This window comes from Rasamsonia emersonii (assembly GCF_000968595.1).
Source record: "Rasamsonia emersonii CBS 393.64 chromosome Unknown ctg1118621760094, whole genome shotgun sequence".
Classification (NCBI taxonomy): domain Eukaryota; kingdom Fungi; phylum Ascomycota; class Eurotiomycetes; order Eurotiales; family Trichocomaceae; genus Rasamsonia; species Rasamsonia emersonii.
The window spans coordinates 173,985-197,299 of NW_013563193.1; the positions used below are offsets into that span (position 1 = coordinate 173,985).

Sequence of the window (23,315 nt, forward strand, 5' to 3'; positions counted from 1 at the left end):
TGTTGGAGCAGCACATACGCAGAAGAAAGCCAACGGCGTCATTGACCAGGTTGGCGGCCATTATTGTTATGAGGTCCACACGGTCCAGACAAAGGAGGATGCTGTCGCACGGGCTCTAGCTGAGAGACGCTCGCGCCGGATGATAGCGAACATAATCCCAAGGGAAGGAAACGTCAGGCCGCGCGAGCAACAAGCAGGTAGGGTCGATTTGGATGAGATTCGACGCTCTCCGACTCTTGTCAATCTGGCCTCGTTGCCGGGTGTCTCTCCACGCCCGCCGGTTGGTGGGCCGGCTGCCTGCGTCCGTTGCGACTAAGTTAACGTAATTCCCAACCGAACCGGACACCCGACCGAGCCGGACACCCCATCCAAAGTCCACGCGTTTAGGATACTGAAGCTATTCAAACAACCACCATGCCACCAAAATCGCGTCTATCGTCTCGAGACTTGGTGGAACAAGAGGGGAGGATCCAACTCGCGATTTCTGCTTTAAAAAACAACGAAATCCCAAGTGTTCGTCGTGCAGCGGAGGTTTTTAATGTGCCTAAATCTACACTTCATGACCGACTGACTGGCCACCATTTTCGAATCGAACAACGTGCCAATGGCCACAGGCTATCTCAAACTCAGGAAGATGCTTTGATACAATGGATACTATCTAGGGATTCACGTGGAGTACCTCCTAGGCCTTCCCATGTACAGGAGATGGCTAATATTATTCTTCGAACCGATAATCCAACTGGATACACACCTATAGGCAAGAACTGGGTATCAGCCCTTATCAAACGCCGTGACGAGATCAGAAGTCAATTGCACGAAAATATAATTACGAGCGAGCGAAATGTGAGGATCTAAGGTTATACAACAGTGGTTTGAGCAACTACAGAAGGTTCGATTACAATATGGTATCCTAGATGAGGATATCTTCAACTTTGACGAAACGGGCTTTGCAATGGGCGTAATAGCTACTACTAAGGTAGTATCTAGGTCCAATATGCCTGGAAAACCTCATCTTATTCAACCAGGCAATCGGGAATGGGTGACAACAATCGAGTGTATCAATTCAAGTGGTTGGAGTCTTCCTTCATGCATTATCTTCAAAGGAAAGGTCCATATTGAAGGATGGTTTGACGAAGGCCTTCTACCAAGTGATTGGAGGATTGAAATCAGTCAGAATGGTTGGACAACAGATGAGATAGGCCTCCGGTGGCTTCAAAAAGTCTTTATTCCTTCAACCAGCAGCCGTACAGTTGGTCGATATCGATTGCTTGTTTTAGATGGCCATGGAAGCCATCTCACACCTGCCTTTGATAAAGCATGCAGCGACAACAATATTATAGCTATCTGCATGCCTCCTCATTCTTCTCATCTCCTACAGCCTCTTGATGTTGGTTGTTTTGGTCCCTTAAAGCGGGCGTATGGAGGTCTTGTGGAGTCAAAGATGCGCCTTGGATTCAACCATATTGACAAGCTTGACTTTCTAAAGGCCTATCCTATAGCTCGCCAGGAAGTCTTTAAGGCTCAGAACATTCAAAACGGCTTCGCTGCAGCTGGTATCTATCCTTTTGATCCACAGAGGGTGCTTGATAAGCTTAATATTAAGCTATCTACTCCTACCCCCCCAGGAAGCCGTAGCGGGCACTCTACAAGCTCCTCAACGCTAGCTACACCTCATACAATCCGTCAAGTACATAAGCAGGCTTCCTCAGTCAAGAAGCTACTCAAAAAGGGTTCTCAAAGTCCTTCAACACCTTCAAAACGGGCGCTACAGCAGATAATAAAGGGTTGTGAGATAGCTCTATACAACGCTGCTATTCTAGCACAGGAAAACCACGATCTCCGTATGGCAAACGAGAAAGAGAAGCAGAAACGAGGGCGATCAAGGCGCCAGATGTCTCCTAATCAAGGCCTTTCTGTACAGGAAGCGAGAGATCTCATACACCAGAGAAACGAGCAAGGAGATGAGATACAGGAGATAGCTATGGGTTCTGCATCTCTACCTTCCAACGCGCCAAGACGTGCTCCACCAACATGTTCTAATTGCCATATTCAGGGACATATTAGAACTGGTTGTCCTACACGTCTAAATATATAGAACTCAATGAAATACACGTGTTTTGGTTGTTGTGTATAGCTTCAAGTTTTCGACCGCGGTCAGAATTCGATGTTGGTGTCCGGTTCGGTCGGGTGTCCGGTTCGGTTGGGAATTACGTTAAGAGCTGGAGGCTGACTCAGCAGCCCGGCCGCCACTCGGATCCACCGCTAGCCGCCGCAGGATGATCTAAATAAATGCTAATGTTCCGCTCGGAAGGTCGGCATCCACTGATTGATAACGCACGTCATGTAGATCTCGTTCTATACTCTAATTAATACGTCTGGTCCAGTTCTCAGCTTGAAATAACAGAAAGAAAACAGAAGCAGTTTTTTTTGTTCTTTTTACTCCAATCATTCCCTCCTATGTGGTAGTCCTTGTCGTTTCTTCCCTCCTTGAGAAGGTTGCACGTGTCCAACACAACTCAACCGTTTTGTCTCGTGATAGCAGGATACATGTCCGTTGTTTACATCCATCATGCGAAGCTAAGACATTCTGTCGTACGAAAGTATCCCTTGGCATTAGTTTCGTATCACAGAGTAAAATCAACCACTCCACAGTAAAAAAGAAGAGAAAAAAGACGTAATTCCCGAAACGTGTTTATGGAAACGAAACATCTGATCAGGGTATATATCCTATCTCGGCTCATTTCCGTATCATTTGCTGCCTTTCTCTTGCAGTCTCTTCGTCAAGTAAGCGGCAACCAAGGCAGCACACCCTCCGAATCTCAACACCCATCCCACACTGTCGTCCCAAGGCTCTCCCCGCGGTTTCTGCAGTGCTTTGAAGATAGCGCTGCTGATCAGGGTTGAGAGGAATTGCGGAAATGAGACCGCCACGTTGTGCAAGCCAAGAACGATACCGGCTTGATCAGCGGCATCCGCTTCTTCAGTGACTGGCGTGACGCCATCCGAAATCCCACCAGCCTCGACATCATCGCTTTCTGTCAGACCAGCGCTTTGCGTGCCATTTACTGAAGTGTACCGTTGACCACGAGATTCCGCCAATTCAGCTTGGTGACGCTGGAGCCGCCGCTCAGCATCACGCTGCGCGACTTCTGCCGAGATCAGAGCAAAAGGCGCCCAGAGTGTGACAGCCCAAGAAATGCCGACAATCCCGATCACCACAGTGCCTGCTTGAACAGAGTAGATGAAGAATGTGCTGAACATGCAGATTGCAAAAAGGAGATGCGACAGCAGCCACGTACGCCGCAGAGTCAGGCCGGGGATTTGAAGCTTGGAGAGAACGTTCCATTCCTCGCTGCTGTCGACGCTCTTGCTGCTGTTGCTGCTGCGGTGGGCCTCGAGCAGGGGTTCTGAGGAGGTGCCAACCGGCATACTCGAGAGTGAAGGTCTTCGAGGTAATGCCGGTTCGGATTCTTCAGGCGGGTTATCCGGGACAATATCAACCGGAACATCAATCCGTTTGTACGAAGGGACCACCAGCAGCGGCAAGATGACATTGGCCGCAAAGGAAATAATCGCATCAACCAGAAGAGCAAACGTGCCGACCCTTGTGGCCTCCTCCCACGCCTTATTGATTTCATCCTCAGACAGGTTCGGATGTTGGTCGAAGATAGGGTTGACATAGAGCTGTCCGATGTATGTGGTCGAATAGAACAGAAAGGGAAACCATCCAACCCACGCCGCCAGCTGAACTTCGCAGACTTTGCGAATCTGTGGTGGCATCTGACGTATAGACTTGAAGACTTGCTTGAAAAAGGAGAGAAGACCAGGATTGTCGGATGCCGGTGGCCCTTCGAGCCGCGGATCCCGCTCTTGGATGTAGGTGCAGCTGATCAACAATGTGCTTCCGAGAGCGATACTTGCAATCACGCAGAGTACCTTGAACTGTGTGTTTCCAAAGATTGGAAATATCTTTGGCAGGTCTAGGTAACCTAGGATGTATCCCAAAATATTACCCCCACCAGTGAGTCGACTTGCCCAGGCATTTGCTGATTCCTGCTGATGAGCTGGGGCATTGTCAACGATGAAAGCCCTTATGCCCGCCTGAACTGTACAAAAGGTCAGACTGGGACTTCCAGAATTAAGGACCGATGCTCATACTGACCTGTGTTAATAGCAAAGTCGAGACAGTACATCAGAATCGTCGCGATAACAATGACCGTTATTTTTATTGCGTCGGGCTGAACGCCAAAGATACCAAGGAAACCACCCACGATTTCCCGCACCCAAGCAAGAGCCAGTAGACAGGTCACCGTGGCGAGCCCACCAAGCACCATAAATGGTTTCCTTTTGCCCCATGAGATGCGGCAGTTGTCGCTTCGGATACCAATATAGGGCTGGACGAGGGTACCGGTAAGAGGACCAGCGACCCACACGAAGGCGAGAAGGGCTTTACTCATCCCCAGAGATAAAAGATATGGCTTAATTGATGGAAAGGTTAGTACTATGCAGAAATGCAACAATAGCCAAGGCCATTTCATAGCTGCTTACCGATCCATGAGAAAGCTCTACAGACCAGACAATCTGGAGACTATAGCCATCAAAGTAATAAATGTCAGCATTGACTCAGTCTTGAGGAAGTTGAGAGTACAAACAACTCACCCTCCAATGCTGAGAGTCAATATGAATAGATACCAACTGCTTTTGGACGTCTGGTCCAGAACGTTCCGGTCCGCAGAGCCATTTCCAGTCAGAGCTTCCACCTCATCATTCGCCTTCGTCGGTGACACGAGAGGTGAATTCTCATCAACGACGCTTCCATCAGTCTGCGTCATTGAAATTGGACTGCAAGAGACAGTCTCTTTTTCCTAGCTCGTCGGGGATCGCTTCAATTACCGCCTAAGGTAGATATAGACCAGGAAACCGGCTGCAGCTTGCGATGACTCCCCAGTTCACAAGATAAAACTAAGGACCAAGCGTCGAAATAAGAAAAAAAAAGCGGGCAAATACGGTAGAAAACAAACTGTGATAGTGCTGTCTAACAGTGCGCGGTCAACCCAGACAGGACAGGAAAGAGCTTCTCCGATGGTGTGAATAGGTGCTGTATGATTCCGTATCGTTACTTGGAGGAGGAAATCTTCAGGTAAATGTACGTAGTTCTGAACGTTTCAAAGGTCCAAGCTCTGAAAACTTTAAACAAAGGTCGAGATCTTCCCACAGGCGGAAGCCTGATGGTTTCCCAAGGATCGGAGCTGTCGAGAACAGCGGAGAGCTATGGCAGCGGAGGTCACAAGTTCCCCCGCAGTCGGTACATCAGGACCCAGCAGCGAGTGAGGCCAGCAAACACACGTGGGTTGCTTTGCTGTCTAGGGCGCTCTCATTGCAGGAGGCCGTTGCACCAAAAGGGACATACAGTCATATAGAACACGAGGAGAGTTCCAAGACGGCTGGCAGCTGACCGCTGGCTCGTCGACGTCAGCGGTCAGCCACGCTGCAGCCAGCTTACACGTGACATCAATGGCTGCACCTGACTTCCCAATTAATGCAAAACGATAAAAACAGAAACATGATTTCCTCACGGGCTCGCTGAGACTAGCTTTCTTTCAAGTACCTTTTTTGATGATCCTCTTGATAGGACAGTTCCATGGTCGCACGTGCATGAATTAGAGAGCTGGTGATTGACTGTTTCTGGAATGATCCTCGGACCACAGTGACTTCCAAGATTGCTCGTTTTCGACTTAACGTCGGGACCAATGGCTGACAATGAATAGTTGGCTACGGTCTACAAGTCCTCTAATCGAACAACACTCGTCTCCCAATATGTCAAGAGAATATATTTTTACCATAAAGGAAATCTATTTAGTTAAAGTATTGGGCGCAACGCGCAATTCAATTCCACTGTAGAGGCATCTTGGCCACAACAGTGGTACATACAAAAATATAGTGCCGATCCTCCAAACCCACTCTTCTGCTGGAGGATATTCAAGGCACGTCGGGTATGTATAAAAGCCACACCTGTCCCCGGGTATACAAATTCAACCCAACCCTGACCATGCCTGTAAAAGGCCCGCCCGAACCATAACCCACAGGCAAAGTAAAATAGCACAAACATACCGTAGCTGAACAAAGGATAGCAAGTGCACCAAGACCAACATAGGTAGGAGATAGGGACCATCCTCGAAAAGAAAAACAGTACGGAAGGATTAACATCACGCAGCAGATGGCTCGCACTAAATCACAACATTTGACAAAAGAACTGGCCTGGCTCCACACAGGTCATATGGACGCAACCACCCAGCTTGACAGCAAGCAAGAAGACCAGTGCCGGGTCAGGTGGACGGACCGACAAACGATACAAGCAAGGGGAAATACAACAAATCAACCATGCTTGAACAAAGAACCTCAAAAGAGAAAACAAATTCATGTCTTCATCGACAGGGGGATGGAGTCCCGGTCGCGTCCGACTGCAACGCGGTGTGCGTGTCGAAACACCACCGAGGGGCCGAAAAACAGGCTAAAGTAGAGATGAATCGGCGAGAGGGTATCATCAAGGTGCGACGAAGATCGCGGAGAAATGAAATTTCGACAGTAGCGTCTTCTACTGGTCGAGCTCTCTGTTTTTCTAATTTTTTCTTTGGTGCCGTAGGAAGATCCGAGACAAAACAAGCCGAAGTTGTCACCTCAGATCTGCTGCTGCAAAAATTGAGGGGTGATCATCTGGGGGGAGACCATCGTCGGCATGGAGGTCGGCATGGTGAGGGTGGAAGGCATCGATGTGACCGTCGCCATGCTCACATCATTGGAAGTGGAGAAGTTATTCGAGTCCGAGGCGGGCGATTCACCCTCGAGAGAACCAAATTCGTTTTCCTCGTTTTCCACGTTCTCTACGTTCTCCACGTTCTCCACGTCCTCATCGCTGAGAGGTTGTTGCTGCTGCTGCTGGCCGTCTTGCTGCGACTCATGGGTGCGACGGTGTCTGGCAGGGGCTTTGTTAGTAAGGGAGATCCATAAAGGGAACATGTTCCGGACTTACTGTGCCAGGTTATCGGACCGCGAGAAGGCTTTGTTGCAGTACGGGCACTGGTATGGTCGTTCCTGGGTATGGGTCCTCACGTGCCTAGAAAGCCGCCCAAGTTTGATTAGCCCGGCGGTTACGGGAAGACGAATTGCCCAATCAGGCTGTCCCAACGCTTTGAAGGATAAAAATAGGTTAGAAGAAAAACAAGCTTACCGTTTCAAATGCTCTAGTCTTTTGAAGAGACGGCCACATGATGGGATAGGGCAAGAATGAGACTTCTGCGGGTAGGGGCCCAGTTCCATCATGGTGGCGCTCCGGGCACGGCGCACGGGACCCGGACGGTCCGTCCGAGTGAGAGCGCTAGGTGGGATCGACGCTTCGACAGATTCATGATTCGAGAAATCATCGTGATTGTTGGTGAGCGGCAAGGTCTGCTCGACACCTTCTTCCAGACTGGGCAGCGGGGTCCCGTTTCGTGAGCTGTCATGCAGCAGGTCCTTCTGGGATGTGACAGTGGACGAGTAGCCATTGGCCATAGTCTCCGCAGATGATGTGAGACTCGATTCGTCCGCCTCGGTGACCGGAGCCACGGAGTTTGAGATGGAACGCCGGAGGTCACTTGGCTTGTGGGCGGCGTATGTCGTTTGCTGGCTCTGGGCGCCCGATGACTGGGCCGCGGCGATGGCGTTGGTGATACTTGGTGGAATGGATGACCGTCGCCGCCGCTGCTTGTAGGTAGGTGAGCCCTCGATCACGGAATACACATTTCCGGGGAAATGACGACTAGCCCCGGTAAAATGAGTCCCGGAGAAATTCGAAGGCGGCAGCTGCACCATCTGGTTGAAGGTATTCGAACCCACGTCAGGAATGGCCGTGTAAAGTCCAGTATCCTCATTCGCGATATATGCGGGCTCGGGACCCAGAGGCACCGTTTGCTGCGGCGGGGTGATCGGCTCGTAAGAGAGACCCCGGTTGCTGTAGTCTTCATACTGCGACGAGACAAAGGAGGGAGCGGGTGAGTATTCCATGTAGGCCGGCATCGAAGTATGACGCTGGTGGATGCGAGCGACCTGCATTCCGTTGCGGTCATAGGACATCTGACCAAAGTCGTTCTCGCGCTTCACCGGCACGTTGACTGGATTGTACATGGCCGAACTCCCAGTGTCCTCGGGAAAGATCGACACTGACGGCGCCATCTGGGGAGGAGGCATAGCGTCAACGGTCCGAACCACTGGAGAGGTGGATGGGCCAAATGTCGTACTTGCGTGTAAAGAAAAAGATGAAGAGTTTGCTTGCTGTGCCTTCGTAAGCTGCTCGTAAAGCGACTGGGACGGGTCGAACTCGAAGGACAGAGCCGGTTCAGCAACCGCGACGGTGGTCGCCTCCTGACCCATCTTTTCTCTCTTCAAGTCGCGCTCCAGCGCGTCGAGGAACAGTCGGTCGTGCGGTACACTGTACCAGTAGAAGACCTTCTGCTTCTTCTGCGTGCGGATACAGTTGTTCTTGTACAAGAAGTCGAGGAAGGGGCTCTTGGGCTCTTCCAGCGATGCATCGGTACCGGCCTTCAGATTCCGTAGGTCAGAGAAGATACCCTCCTCGAATTTCTTGGTATTCTTGACTGGGCGGCCGAAGGCCTGGAATCGGAAGGATAAACATCGAACGATGTCGGTGCCCGAAATGTGGAAAAGATTGTTCCTGTAGGCAGTTAGTTTGTCGCTCCGTCCGGGACGGTTCTCAGGTCACCGACCAAAGGACGCAAGAGATATAGTCACCCGTTGGAAGCAAGAAGCGCCTGATACACTGATCCGGATTCCAGTCGACGGGTGCGGAGATCAGGAAATATTTGACTTTTTTTTGTTGTCAGTCAACATTCCTGGAGAAAGCGCCGGATGGGTGTGCTGCTTACGGTTGTCAACCTGCTGAAGTGCGACCTGGGCGTCCTGTGGGAGACTCTTCATAGCCTCGCTGGAAAGCATGAACGTCTCCGGCTTCTGCGGAGGCGCCATGACAGCATTCTGTTGCGGATACATATTGAAGACTGCAAACAGCGCAGGTCAGTTGAAGACGTCACTTCATTTCATTGGGTACCCCACAAGGTTGGGCAGCGGCGAGCAGACGTACCTTCCAACACGCAGCGACCGCAATTACTGGGTTAAAGAGGCCAGATCTGGCCCTGAGAACAAATGCTATATATAAAACAGAACGATAAAAAAATAACAATAGTCCCCTGTGGCGGAAAATGGTGGAACAGAAACAAAGATCTCTTAGCTAGAAGAGACTGGGCGAACGGAGATCGAACGAGCGGTCATGCGACGAGAGAGGTAAGAAGAAGCTATCGAAGCGACTTGAGGTGCCAGCCTCAAAGAGAAACCAGGACGCCGGGTTGATAGCGATTCCTGGGGGGGGGAGAAGAGGGAGATTGAGGATGGGCCAGCCCGACACGAAGAAGGCTCGATTGAAACGAAAGGAGGATGGAAAGAAACAGGGAGACCAGAGCCGACTGCGACGGCGGAAGGAGAAGAGGGCGCGGTGGTTTCCGCTTGACGACGGAGGACGCAGGGCTTTTTACACGAGGTCTGGGAAAGAAGGACGGCGGCCCAAGCGGCGGGTTGGCGGCAGAGGGGTTAAAGAAGCATTCGGTTGGAGAATTGGGAAGCAGGAATTCGGGGAGTAGTGCAGATCGAACGGGCAGGAGCGATCCGGCGAGGACGGCGAGCAGGCTGGCCCAGGGATCTTAGTCAGGCCAGAGCGGGCAGGAAGGCGCGGACCCGCCAGGGGAACAGGAAGGCGCAGGTGGGTGGTCGAGAAGGCCAGCGCTGGAAGCGAGCTGGCGGCTTTGTTTCTCGGCCCGCTATTTTTATCGTACGGTATCGTACGGCGGCCGGCGAGTGGGGTGGAGAAGCCAACCACGAGGCCAGGCACTGGCAGAACGGTACCGCGTAACAGCGGGCGGCCGGTAACGCCTGGCGGTGGCCCGGCACCAACCAGGGTCCGACGCGACAGCAGCGACCTGTCAGACTGGATACAGTTCACCGTTGTCCTGGCCAATGTAACTGCACTCGCACCGCCGTGGTGTCCGTTCTGGCAATAGCACCAGTGCGGATCCTTCAAGCATCCCTGCCAGGCATGGGACTGTGTGGACCATCCAGCACGCAGCCGACGGCCACCCACAAGCGAGCGAAGAGACGGGCTGGCTGTCCAGGCCTGGATTATTATTTATTATTATTATCACTATTATTTTTACTATTGGATGCTGAGCAAAAGATGTTGCTGCTCGAATGTCCCGACTGTGCCGTGAGGACAGAAGGAGATCGAATCGCAGTCACGTTATCTCCGTCCTGGGAAAGCAGATGGCTAGGTCTTACAAGGGGCCTCGTGATCTGATGGCATCTGTCCAGTCGGCGTCCGCAACCATCCGACAGGTCCCTGTACATGCATACAATCACCGTGTCGAATGCAGGCAGGCAGTCTTCTTCACACTCGTCCTTCCATGGGATTAGTTGTCAGTTCCTGGTCGAGTTGGCAGGGCGACAGGGGACGGTAGGGTAGGGTAGGGCAGGGCTTCAACTGGGCAGTGCTCGAGGAGTCAGGATGGATGCCGCCGGCAGATGCGCCCCTTGGCGGCGCCCGTGTGGAGAAGCGACACTGGTGCGGTGGCCAGGGAGCGCAGCCCATTGGCCAGGCAGTTCTCAAACTGGCGCGGACAAGAATCTGAAGCACCCCCCGTGTGTTTCAGAATTTCCAACAAGGCCCAGACAGCGTTCCAGAGATTGGTGCTGCTGGCCCGGGCTCTGCACGACACCGTGGATGAGGGTGGCAATCGTTCCTGTAGACGCCTGGTTGTCTGTGCCGTCGCACTGGCCAGCTGGGGTCTGCAACTGATCAATCACGATTGAAGAATGGCGAGAAGCGTGCCAGAGTCTGAATAACAATAATCTTGCCATGTGTATCGCTGTCGACAATCCCGTTGTGCTGTAGAATACGAGATACGAGATACGATTGCTAGGTAGGCATCAGAGACCCAAATTGACGGGTCACTCGTCGACATGGTGATTAATCGCCGGCCATTGACACCTAGATACTACTTGCTCTTACTTGCAATCATAATATAATTTCAGTATACGGAGTAATAATATCAGCATTATCAATATTATTATAGTCCTGCGCCTCAATTAATAGTATTACCTGTCTATCTGCCTCTATCGAGAAAACTAAACAAGTAAATTTACTTTTGTTTCTTTTCTTTTCAAAAGGTCCAGACTGTAACAGCTGTACAGTAGGCAACAACCTTCTGATACATTCCAGTTGTAGCATTCTCCGCCCGATGGCGTGCTCATTCAGACTCTAGATAGTCGATACTGGAGCAAAATCGTGAGGATCTTTTTCTTTTGTCGATAAGATTGTACAATGACGCAAACCCCGCAGAAAGAACTAGAGGGGGTTGTATCAATCTGAAACCATGGGGCTGGAAACGCGGGATTCAGTCGGACCTCCGTGTGGTCTTGCGAGGCTGGTATTCTAGATGAAGATAGAAGTCACTGGAATAGATTATCAGGTAATCATTACTTGTCTAGAACTAGCTATTCGAACGTAACCTTCAATTGACAAGACCCTAGTAGTCAATAATTCTACGCTATTCAATTCTATCCACTACTAACTATGTATGTACACAGTACTGTAGGATCCTTCTCCGTACAATCTCGTTATTACCGCTGTATATTATCAATTCTTAATATAATGCTTGTCTAGCTACTATATAAGAAACAGACACTGCTAAGTAAGGCTCAGAATAGCAATTGGTTGGCTATTTCATAAGATTTCTTTAACGCGCATAAATTATATAAAAACTATCAAGTAAACAACATTATCACTAGTACTCTACTATGTACTGTAGCAGTCCGCCTCCACGTGATAGAGTTTCTTAGTCCGTAATATCTAACAAAGAACTCAAAAGAACACTCATTTTTTGGGACACTCAAAAAGCGAATGTCAATGTCAGTAACGATGCTGGTTTGAATCGACAAAGGGCACCCCACTCACTGAGAGACTAAGGTCTGTGATTATCTATCGAATTGATTGATATCTTCGGCCCGATCTTCCGAGATTCTACGGAGGTAATAAAATAAAACGATAACCATGTTGACTACCCAAACGAGTTAACTGCGGAGTGGGAGTCCAGTCTACTTGTCTCTCGGAACTACGGGTACTCATACCTGCGACACTGCTGAGGCAGAAAGGGGTATAACAGCCTCTACTCTAGCTCTAAAATCTGTACGGCGCACTCCGCTTTGAAATTTCCTTCAATCGGATCTCAGCAGTTAGCACTGGTCATCTGTGGCTTGGTCGGAATGTGATCCTCATCTCGACGTCGACTCGTCCTGAACTGGATGAATAATGATTATACAGAACGAATTTCTGGACGAGGACTCTAGCTGCCTAACACCAATACACATATTATTGTCTTCTTCAATAATATAGGAAGAGAATAGCAAGCTAAGAACTGTCCTTAATGCTCTGCTCTACGCTGAATGATCTACGAATATACAGAATACTGAGCGCGACACCAAGTAAGAACCAAGACCCTCACAGCACAGCCGGTACAGAGTACCTCTAAAACGGTCAACCCTTCCTGATCGGCCATGGTGAAACCGTCAAAAGCGAAGCTGGCCAGTCAGGGGGCCCCTGTTTCTTTTGAGAAGTGTCTCCAGATAAACTTTAACCTCCGTTGTCCGTAAAGAGTAAAGAGATAAATACGGAGCAATAGAGTGGACCTATCGATCCAAGAAAGGAGTATGGAGTACGGAGTACTAGACAGCATGACAAAATCATATAGACCACTGTCAATCATCATTTCCTTTCCTCTCGCTTAAAAGGAATCAAGGTAATAGTCCTCAGTAGATGTCTTCCATACTACGGCCGTATGGAGTACTTAAACCCAGGTAGGCAGTAGTAAGAGACGTTAGCACGTATCCACAAGCCCACCGTCTGCCCATCCATTCGTCCCGTACCTTGCATGCGCTACATTAGCGACAATCTAAAATGCCGCAAGGGTCGTGGGGAAGAGAAGAGAAGCCGTCGGAAGCCCGGAAATCAGGACCGGTCCGCGACCACTGACAGTTAGCTAGCTTTTTTGACCGTTTGTACGGAGTACAGTAGCCTTGCCTTGTAGGCAGTTAGTATGTAGTTAGTTAGTTTAGACGTTGCCAAGTATGGAGTACTCCGTAAGGCCGTCGGAGAATTTACTGTTTTTGCTCTGTCTTGGCATCCGACAGGCTACAGCTGGCATATGGAGAACTATCGATTGACCATTATTTGAATCTACTTCTAAAGTTTTAGCAATTGTGGCTTTGCAGGTTTACGGTTTACTCCGTACATCCAGGTCCCACGTGGATGGGAGACGTTTCCTGCAAGCTCGCTACGGAGGAACTGCCAAATTGTCAAGGCTCTTCACAGGCTGTGCTCGACCAAAAAGTGTATCGCTCCGATGACAGCATCTACCTCCGTAGGCACTGACCACGTCGTGATCACAGCACAGTATATAGGCTCGTAATTCATACCAATGCTCTCCCTTTCATCAATTCGAGCGACAAATAAATACAGTAAGTACCGTGGACCGTGCCCCATACAGCCGTAGACTAGCAGTCTAGCGAAGCTGCCGGATGTCGATCCACGATATGAATCAAGTACGGAATACTCTGTACAGAGTAGACTGTACTCCGTACATACGTACGCATGTAGATCAGTTGAGATGGACGGAGTAGGAGTAAGCTCAAAAATGAGAGCTGAGACAGTAGAAAAAGAAAACAGTTCTATACCATTCTGCCACGTTTCAGAATTCCAGATCCTGTTCTTCACGAGAAAACCATACACTCCTGCCGTTGTCCTCCTGTACAGATTCCTCCGTACAGGGTATATAGTAAAAGGCCCAACCAGCCAGTTAGCAAGCGGCCACCTGTAGCCGTTACTGTACCTAAAGACCCAAGTAAGCAAGCAGGTGGGTAACCTAAGTACCGACCTGCAGAACCTGAAACATGCCAGAATTTAGGAAAAGATGGATCAGGTAGCAAGTTGGGATTTAAGTTTCTGGCTACTGCAAGTCACTGGTCACAACGGGCAGGCCGCAGGCTGCAGGCTGCAGGCACATGGGAATTTACCTACTGTGGATGGAGGAGTACTTCCGTGCCTGGTTCAAAGTTTGAAGTTATAAGGCATGCGAGGATGAGAAGATGCCTTAGCTGGAGCCTGGACCTGTATGTATGTACATACTTGGTTACTTCGGCATGTCACAGGTTGCGGGAGCACGTTCCAACTTCCAACCTTCTTTCTCGCGTTTACGGAGTGCTTGCACTGTTAACTGCCGAAGAATGAAAAATGGAGTGGACTGTGAACTCCGTACTCCGTCGTACTGTACAGGCAAACCAAGCCATATGACGACACCTATCAAAAGCCAGATAGTACCTATAACGCCCAGAAGTATGTTTATATAATAATAACACTTCTATTAACATTAATTAACAACAATATAATAATAATAATATTATTATTATTATATTATTAATAACGGAGCCCCTACAAAATTCCAACTTCATGCAGGACGAGTCAGAAAAAAAATAATAAAAAGTTGAGGAAAAGTGAGGCATCATCTATCTACTCCGTATCTCGCGGAGATAACCGGAATATCGGGTAAGTGCCAGGTACCTGTCCGATTAATACTAAACTGTATATTCTCCGAAATAGTTACTACAGAGTAGAAAAAAAAGGTTTACACCGTCGACCGTTAGACCCGATAGACAGACAAGTGTGAATCGGAGAATTTTTCTCAATTCTGTTAATAATAGCTTTGTTTTCCTTCATGCATGAAAAACACAAAAAATATTAAAATTAAAAATCCCCCTACTATATACATATGTGGGTTCGTTCATCCTTCGGATGGAAGCACGAATCTCTTATGTACTCCGTAGTCCGTACGGTTTATGGACCCTTGGCGATGGATCATGGATGCCCTGCACAAACTTAAGCGAGTTAGAACTTCCCACAACACTCGCTTATGGCCTTATATATGTGGTCGATGGGAATTTTAAGATGATGATAGTCTGTCTGATGGATAGGGGTGGCCTAATTACGGAGGATTGCCGCCGACTTAGTAGAGTAAGGAGTGGCTGGCTGATGACGATCTGACAGCACCCCGTGCGTAACGCAGTCAATTTGCTAGCTAACCTATCTAAACGTCCACAGACCAATTCATTCTAGGAACTGACCGGTCAGATCCGATGTCCATAGCCGTCGTGTGCAGTCTTCCCTCAGTTTCAGTACTTCGTACTCCGTAGACAACTACCGAGAAATTCGACGGCCGGAGCTCACTACTCAAAAGGTTTGGGCCGATATGGTAGTCAATTCCCAGCCTTCGGATTGTTTCCCAAACAAAACGTGAGACAACGCATTTGAGACATCGCCTCACTCTCATCTTCAGTCTTAAGCGAAGGCCTAAGCGCAAACAGACTTTTTCGGTCTGTTTGGAACGAATCCTGCCGCCCGAATTGAGTACGGAGTAAACGGGCATCTGGCACTCAAAATTGAGTCGAAACGGATATGCCGACTCTTGACTCGAATAGAGGTGTGGTGGTAGCGGTGCTGGCAACAATTGTCGTCAGGTTATCTATGTCTCTGGCATGCTGTATGATGCTTCGATCGTCATCGATGTGTTTCTGTTTATCCTTCTTGCCTCAACGACGGCCTTTCTTTCCACCCCCGGATACGTTCGAAGTCCCTGTGATGCTCATCAAGTCCCGCTTGCTGAGCCTCAAAGTCCCTCCCGCAAACTTCCCGACAGCTGGCCCCCCGATCCCTCGTTCTCTTCGTTTGGGTTTGTCCTTCTTTTTGGAGGTAGGCTTCTCAAGGATGATACCATTCTCTTTCGCTTCCTGACGTCGTTTCGCTTCTTTCTTTTCCGCCTTGGCGATGATACCTTTCCGATGCGACATGGGCATTTTCTCCTGCTCATACAGCGATTTTTTGGCACCGAGTGACTGCATCCGCAGATCAAGGGCCTTGAGCCGATTTTTACCCGTGGGGTTCAGATCGTATGCGGAATCCAAAAGGTGGGATTCCTTAAGTAGACGCTGCAAGGCGAGATCGTTCTTCAGATTTTCTGCATCGAGGGCGTCTTCCTCGTCATCTTTGGATTTGGTAGATGTAGATTTCGTCGTTGAGGGTTCGGATAAGGACGGGGGTTTCGCTGTCTGTACAGACATAGAATCAGTATCAAATGTAATTTGCATGAATTGCGAATTCAATTTGACTCACCATGAAAGCCTGACGAGCTTTCTTGTCCAGCGTAGGTACTGTCGCGTCTCGGGTATCTGTGTGTTCAACAACCTCGACCTGCGGTTCATCCTCATCTTCGTCCGTGATTCCCTGCCATTCTGGTTCTGACTCTTCTTCTGAATCTTCATCTGTGTTCTCTTCTTGTGCGACGGTGGGTTTTCTGACCGGGGCCGGGTCTAGAGGCTGGAATTTACTCTCGAAGAACCGGCGAAAGATGTCGTGTGAAGCATCAGCCGTCGCCGTTGGGGTATCGTCCGTGTCCGATCCCGCGTCGCGGGACACCACAGTGGTGTCCCGCTTTCTTTTCCCTGGCATTTCTTGCCTTTGTTCTTGTATTCTGTTGGTAGGTAGTATATTGTTAGCACCCCGAAGGAAAAAAAAGGCGGGAAGATTCGAGATCACGTGCGATAAGATAAGCGCCAAAGTGTGCGCAATTGCAAAGACGTCCGATTGACTGTCCACGAGAACTATATTTCTGCGAGTAGCACATCGAGGCTTAACGTCGAAATGACTCGCTTCCGGCCTTGCATTGACCTGCACTCGGGGCAGGTTAAGCAAATTGTTGGAGGAACATTGAGTAATGAGCCAAGCGACTTGAAGACAAACTATGTCTCGAAGCTCCCCACCAGTCACTATGCCGCATTGTACAGGGACCATGACCTCCGTGGCGGACACGTTGTGATGCTTGGTCCAGGCAATGAAGAGGCTGCCAAAGAAGCGCTGAGAACCTGGCCGGGAGGCCTCCAAGTGGCCGGGGGGATTACTGATAAGAATGCCCAGTATTGGATCGACCAAGGCGCAGAAAAGGTACCCCGCACTTGTTTATGAACTCATTCCAATTATTCTGCTTGTCAGCGTTATGTCTCTATTTATTTTCCCGGAATTTTGGCTCTATCTGGTTATTATTATTTTATTTTATTTTCGTCTTTTGTTTGGTACTCGCACATTGCGCCCTCTCAGCTAACGCCCCGCTCCAAACCCGGTCAATAGGTCATCATCACATCGTACCTTTTCCCGGGAGGCAAATTCTCTCTTGAACGCCTAAAGGCAGTTCTCTCCGCTTTAGGAAACGACAAGTCCAAGTTGGTCTTGGATCTGAGCTGCCGAAGAAAAGGCGACACGTGGTATGTCGCGATGAATCGATGGCAGACGATCACCGAGATGGAGATCACGCAGGGTTAGTATTGCGCATTTCTCTATGTGATTTTTTTTTCTTTGGCTGCTTGTAGTGCTCATGTTTTCACAGAATCTATATCGATGCTGGAACCATATTGCTCCGAATTCCTGATTCACGCAGCAGACGTGGAGGGCTTGCAGCAGGGTATCGATGAGGAACTAGTCTCCAAACTCGCCCAGTGGTGTTCGATACCGGTCACCTATGCAGGAGGCGCACGAAACCTCCAAGACCTAGAAAAGGTTTATGTTAGCAGCGGAGGCAAGGTCGATCTGACCATCGGCAGTGCTTTGGATATATTTGGTGGGTCTGGCGTGACATTTGATGAGTGCGTAGAATGGAACAAGAACCATTAGAAATAACGCTCTACTTTAATTAACTCGATCCTCTATTTTTATAGCATGTCGTGTATCGCAATAAAGGAAAAGAGGAAAAAGAAGTGCATTGTTCATTGTAATAACTCATTTATATATCTTTGCAATATGGCAGCCGTTCTCGATTGATCGCTCCGCCATTGGTAGAACATGATCAATGAAAAATAATATAAACAGCAGGAGTACTAATTAATCAATTAATCAAGTCCATATGGAGCAGAATATAAAAGAACAAAAACCCTGGACGTATGTCGCATTGCAGGTGTACATACAATAATACCCAAAACAGACTAGCCTATGACACCCTTCCCGGTCGCGGCCCGGGTGACTTTGACGCCCGGAGTGCATGTGCTCCGCCATCGCATCGCCCGTCGCAGCAGCTCAGCGTTGAGGTCTTTTCATATCCCACGTTATCTCGGTTCTATATCCTGGCGGCTGTCTAAGTCTGCTTACAGACGCGGCCAATTCGACTCGAGTGTGTGGCACTCACCGACAGACCTTCCCCCTCCTCCTCCCTCCTTCCTACATCATACCGCTTCTCCGCTTCCCGTCAAGCTCGTCGAGTGAACATATCTCTCTGAGGTCGCCAATATGAAGCCCGTCGTCTCTGCCCTGAACGCCTGGAGCTGGTGAGACTTGCACAAATAACTCCATACGAAAATTGCACCGTGAACGACACGGACCAGCTAACCCGGTTTTCCGTGCACAGCGTCATCATCTCGTTCTTCGCAATCATCATCCTTTCCATCCTCGGATCTCTATATCGGGTTCGTACTTCCCACCTCCCCGCCTGACTCAATCATGAAGAAAACGCGATAGCCCGTCCAGGACATATTCTGTGGTCATCGGGTTAATATGAGCTAAGCTAATACCGCGCGGGATTCCAGCAAAACCACCCCTCCTTCACCGGCTCAGAAGGCGATCCAGAAGACGGCGCTGCAGTCGCCGGCTCCATCTTCACGGCTGTGTTTGTATATATCGTATGTGGACGTCCATCTCCAACTTACCATAGTGGTGGATACATTTGCTGATATCGTGGATCAACGCACAACAGGCCTTCTTTATCTTCTGCAGTTTCCAGGCTTATCTCCATGTGCGGAGCAACCGGAGAGGTGCTATATCGTTGAACTGAACTGAACTGAATGGGTGTGGGAATATAATGATGGGTTGGAAGTCACAACTGTCAGTGGTCATGATGGAGTCAGTCGTTGTCCTTCAGTCCAGGTGATGAAAGAGTCTGGACATAAGCCCAATCTGTGAAAAAACAGTTGCTGGGCTTTTTTTTCCCCCACTACCTTTTTTTTTGACGAAATGGTGTATCTATTTCATCGGAATGTTTTTCCCTCGTCAGGTCAGTTCTCTTTCCCTTTTTTTTTCTAATTGAAGCGGCCTTTTTTGGGTGTCTTATCATTAGACAAATCAGATCCGTTGCTTGGTCGGATTGAATTTGGATATACATCATATCATCATAAACCCACGTGTCGTAATTCAAGGTTCTATCTAAGTTATCATCTAGCTCGTTCGTTTTCTCGGTATCACCCAAACTCCGAGGCAAACCTGCATATATACAACACAACCAAAACCAGCCCTGAACACCGTAAATGCAGAAAATTGTTCTTTTTATCATGATACAGCATCAATTGCATATACATGGTTCATTTCCTCCATGTTTGTAGGAAGAACAGACCTTCTGTTGGCCAAACGAAATAATCATGTCCTATCACTCTTCATCAAGAGGATCCAGCATCTTGGACATGTACGGTCCATCAAGGTGGTAACCAAGACGGGCATAATAGCTGCGAACACCAACACCCGAAATGACACTGATCTTTCGGCTGCCGTGTTCCTCCCTCGCAATTCGCTCAGCTTCCTCCATCAGAAGCGTTCCAAAGCCGCGATGCTGGAACTTGCGCTCATCTCGGCCGTGCAATGGCACTGCAAGACCATACACATGGAGTTCCCGGACAATACTGGTCTGCTGGCCGGTGAGTTCAGGACGGAATGTATGGGTGGGACTACACTTCCGCAGGCGCAGCAGGCCGATCAAAATGTCTTGTTTCGGATCTTCGTAGGCTAGGAAGGTCTCCCAGCCGCCGTTGGCCATATAGTCGCGCCGGACAAGCTCAATCTGACCTGGCCGAATCTTATTCTTGACCTCGTTGATCCCCACCTCCCTTGTTCGCACATCGCGGCATGTCGTGCCAAAGTCCTTCATTCTGCTCAGAGCCAGTTCACGGAGATTGCCGTTTTCGACACCAGAGGTAACCAAAGGCATGGGAATGTCGCGCTGGACACGATAGATACGGGTCCACGGGGGAACGAGGGCTAGAATCCGAGCCACAAGGTCGATCAATGCATTGGGCGTGTAGTTCTTGTAACGTCCCGTTCGCCACAGCTCGTAGAGACCTGTGCCGCGAATGACCAGCGTGGGATAGATCTTGAGACCATCCGTCCGGAAGGCGGGGTTCTCGAAGTACTCGCGGAACTGCTCGAGATCCCGTTCCATGCCCACGTTAGGAAGGTCAGGCATCATATGGCTGACGACCTTAAACCCCGCATCTTTCGCAAGCTTGAATGTTTCTGCGACGGCAGCGACAGTGTGACCTCGGTTCGTATCTCGTGCGACATCCTCGTATAGACTCTGCACCCCGATCTCTAACCTCGTGCAGCCATAGCGGAGCATGGCACTCAGGTGCGTATCCAGACAGTAGTCTGGCCGTGTTTCGATTGTGATTCCCACACATTTGATGTTGCTCATTTCTCCGGCTTGCACAGCTTCGTCGACATTGTCCGTTTGATACCCGCTCAAGGCGTTGTGCAGCTGCGCTATGAAGGATTCTCTATAATCCTCTGGAAGAGACATGAACGTGCCGCCCATGATAATGTATTCGACCTTATCCACGCTGTGTCCGAGCGACCGGATCTGGTCAACACGACCCCGAGCCTGCTCAAAGGGATCGTAGCGAGCGCGGATTGCGCGCATCGACGTCGGCTCATAGCCCGTGTAAGACTGCGTCGAATATTCGAAATCGGAGTCGGGACCACCAGGACAATAGACACAGATGTTCCCAGTGTAAGCGATGTGTGGGCAACGGTGCGGTTTACACATAACCGCGACGACGGCGATGCCGGATGATGTCCCTAGTATCTACGAGTCAGCATCCACCACGTCAGGACAACCCATGGAGCTCAACGTACGAATAGGCTTCGCAATCAACTTGGGCAAAATATACTTCTTATAATGCTCAGGCACAGCGGCGATGATGGCCGTCAGAGGCGGTTGGGTGCTCAGACAGTGCTTCTTGGACACTTGACCCCGCAGTTTGTTCAGATTGATATCTTTCTTCGGTTTCGTAGGATCGCGCTGGGCCTCATATTCCTGGATGAGAGCATTTGCGATGTCTGAGCAAGCCCGCATGTATCGCTCGTTCTCTGGGGGCAGCTTGGCCTTTTTGTGCAGCTTGTGCTGCGACTTAGGCGGCATGGTCATGGTTTCGGTCGCCATCTTGAAAAATTACCCACGCGATCGTGGGCAAAAATAAAAAAAAGACAAAGTACAAGCGCGCAACCTTTTAATGAAAAATAAACTGGAAGAATGCTAAGCGATCGTGCATCAAATGTGAAGTCGCTTGGCCGTCCGTATCGAGACTGATGGCGATCGCGGGGAAAAAAAGATGTTGGCGATGGTAACCGATAAGTCTGGCCGGGGGCCGCGACGCATCGGAAGCGCTTAAGCTTTATCCCCCTTGGCGCAACGCAACCTCGGAGAAAACCTCCAGCTTCTGGCTGGTCTCGTAGCGTCTTTTTTTTCGCTCACCAACCCAACATCGCCATTCATTGCCATCTTCCTTTCTCATACCCTCCCTTCTTTCGAATCGGCCGTTGCAGCCATGCAGCCCTTCCGCCGCTACACCTTCTCTGCTCTGCAGAAGGCCACGGTGCAACGACGAGGATATGCCGCGGTCAGCAACGCTTATGCCTCAACTGTCAAGAACCTTCGCATAAACCAGGACACCAAGGTCATCTTCCAGGGATTCACGGGAAAACAGGGAACGTACGTTATTAATCCGTCTACCCTATGTTGATAGATGTGTTTGGTGCTGACAGCTGTGGGTCTCGATAAAGGTTCCACGCCGAACAAGCGATCGCATATGGTACGTTGAACCCAGCTGAAAAGATATAGCCACGACGGAGTCGCTCATGAGACTTCAGGTACCAATGTTGTTGGTGGCACGAATCCTAAGAAGGCTGGCACCACGCATCTGGGAAAGCCCGTCTTTGCTACAGTCAGAGAGGCAGTGAAGGAGACTGGAGCTACAGCTTCTGCTATCTTCGTTCCGTAAGGATCTGCAAGGAAATGTATATGTCGCTGAGTGGGCTGACAACCAAACAGCCCACCTCTGGCCGCAAAGGGTATTGAAGAAGCAATTGAGGCCGAAGTTCCTCTCGTTGTTTGGTTTGTTTACCGCTCCTCTAAATCGTTAATGCCAACTGGGGTTGCTAACCTGGTCTTTTTTTCAGTATCACGGAGGGCATTCCGCAGCATGGTATGCTAGTTATTCTACAGTCTGCCAGGTCGATGCTGACAACGATGTGATCAGACATGGTGCGCATTACGGATATCCTGAAGACACAAAACAAGACTCGTCTAGTCGGACCCAACTGCCCTGGAATTATCGCTCCGGTATGTTTATACTGTCGTCTTGGGTCTGATATGAGGGTTTACCTGACACTTTTCAATAGGGCCAATGTAAGATCGGTATCATGCCTGGATTCATCCACAAGCGCGGCCGTGTTGGCATTGTCTCCCGTTCTGGTACCCTCACCTACGAAGCTGTGAACCAGACCACCCAAGCCGGTCTGGGTCAGTCTCTTGTCGTCGGCATTGGTGGTGATCCTTTCTCGGGCACCAACTTCATTGACTGCCTCAAGATCTTCCTTGAAGACGAGGAAACCGACGGTATCATCTTGATTGGTGAGATTGGCGGTAGTGCCGAAGAGGATGCTGCGGAATTCCTGAAGAGCGAAAACAAAAAGAACAAGCCCGCGGTCAGCTTCATTGCCGGTATCAGCGCTCCTCCAGGCCGACGAATGGGTCACGCTGGTGCCATTGTTAGCGGAGGCAAGGGTGGTGCCGATTCCAAGATTGCTGCTCTGGAAGCCGCAGGCGTCATCGTTGAGAGGAGCCCGGCCTCTCTCGGCAAGACTCTTCTGGCTGAATTTGTGAAGAGGGACCTTGTCTAAGGGATCTTCTTCGACATGTTCTTTCTAGCTGACTACGCTCCGTTCTGAACTCTGACCTTGGGGACGCGTAAATTTCCGTAGGTCACTGTACAGAAGGGTGTGAAGGCGGAAGGATCGTGTTGTGGCTGGGAGATTTTGTTGCCTTTCTAACTTGGCTTTCTGTCTATCTATCTTTTTTTCCCTT

At 49.7% G+C, this 23,315-nt stretch overlaps 8 protein-coding genes across 8 annotated transcripts; 4 read left to right on the forward strand and 4 right to left on the reverse strand.

The window, feature by feature from the left end:
* Positions 1–414: 414 nt before the first annotated feature.
* T310_4084 (Transposase) lies at positions 415–2,095 on the forward strand (the record flags this gene model as incomplete). The annotated part of the gene is made up of 2 exons (XM_013473078.1): positions 415–843; positions 887–2,095. 2 exons carry the CDS (start codon positions 415–417, stop codon positions 2,093–2,095), a joined length of 1,638 nt encoding a protein of 545 aa, XP_013328532.1.
* Positions 2,096–2,748: 653 nt separating this feature from the next.
* T310_4085 (Sucrose transporter) lies at positions 2,749–4,832 on the reverse strand (the record flags this gene model as incomplete). The annotated part of the gene is made up of 5 exons (XM_013473079.1): positions 2,749–3,224; positions 3,300–4,106; positions 4,163–4,478; positions 4,549–4,588; positions 4,660–4,832. The coding sequence occupies 5 exons, from the start codon at positions 4,830–4,832 to the stop codon at positions 2,749–2,751; spliced, it is 1,812 nt and encodes a 603-aa protein (XP_013328533.1).
* A 1,846-nt stretch (positions 4,833–6,678) lies between these two features.
* Positions 6,679–11,063, reverse strand: T310_4086 (Sexual development transcription factor SteA; the record flags this gene model as incomplete). The annotated part of the gene is made up of 9 exons (XM_013473080.1): positions 6,679–6,973; positions 7,031–7,114; positions 7,229–8,710; positions 8,763–8,862; positions 8,922–9,030; positions 9,137–9,188; positions 9,585–10,219; positions 10,381–10,441; positions 10,906–11,063. 9 exons carry the CDS (start codon positions 11,061–11,063, stop codon positions 6,679–6,681), a joined length of 2,976 nt encoding a protein of 991 aa, XP_013328534.1.
* Positions 11,064–13,763: 2,700 nt separating this feature from the next.
* Positions 13,764–14,383, forward strand: T310_4087 (uncharacterized protein; the record flags this gene model as incomplete). The annotated part of the gene is made up of 4 exons (XM_013473081.1): positions 13,764–13,778; positions 13,823–13,997; positions 14,037–14,265; positions 14,305–14,383. 4 exons carry the CDS (start codon positions 13,764–13,766, stop codon positions 14,381–14,383), a joined length of 498 nt encoding a protein of 165 aa, XP_013328535.1.
* A 1,355-nt stretch (positions 14,384–15,738) lies between these two features.
* T310_4088 (uncharacterized protein) lies at positions 15,739–16,996 on the reverse strand (the record flags this gene model as incomplete). Its single annotated transcript, XM_013473082.1, has 2 exons — positions 15,739–16,254; positions 16,319–16,996. 2 exons carry the CDS (start codon positions 16,994–16,996, stop codon positions 15,739–15,741), a joined length of 1,194 nt encoding a protein of 397 aa, XP_013328536.1.
* A 504-nt stretch (positions 16,997–17,500) lies between these two features.
* On the forward strand, positions 17,501–17,869 carry T310_4089 (5-proFAR isomerase His6; the record flags this gene model as incomplete). Its single annotated transcript, XM_013473083.1, has 2 exons — positions 17,501–17,516; positions 17,586–17,869. The coding sequence occupies 2 exons, from the start codon at positions 17,501–17,503 to the stop codon at positions 17,867–17,869; spliced, it is 300 nt and encodes a 99-aa protein (XP_013328537.1).
* Positions 17,870–19,607: 1,738 nt separating this feature from the next.
* On the reverse strand, positions 19,608–21,392 carry T310_4090 (Histone acetyltransferase; the record flags this gene model as incomplete). The annotated part of the gene is made up of 2 exons (XM_013473084.1): positions 19,608–21,028; positions 21,086–21,392. The coding sequence occupies 2 exons, from the start codon at positions 21,390–21,392 to the stop codon at positions 19,608–19,610; spliced, it is 1,728 nt and encodes a 575-aa protein (XP_013328538.1).
* A 385-nt stretch (positions 21,393–21,777) lies between these two features.
* Positions 21,778–23,131, forward strand: T310_4091 (Succinate--CoA ligase (GDP-forming); the record flags this gene model as incomplete). Its single annotated transcript, XM_013473085.1, has 7 exons — positions 21,778–21,941; positions 22,013–22,041; positions 22,100–22,226; positions 22,281–22,343; positions 22,409–22,434; positions 22,489–22,571; positions 22,631–23,131. 7 exons carry the CDS (start codon positions 21,778–21,780, stop codon positions 23,129–23,131), a joined length of 993 nt encoding a protein of 330 aa, XP_013328539.1.
* Between the last annotated feature and the right edge of the window lie 184 nt (positions 23,132–23,315).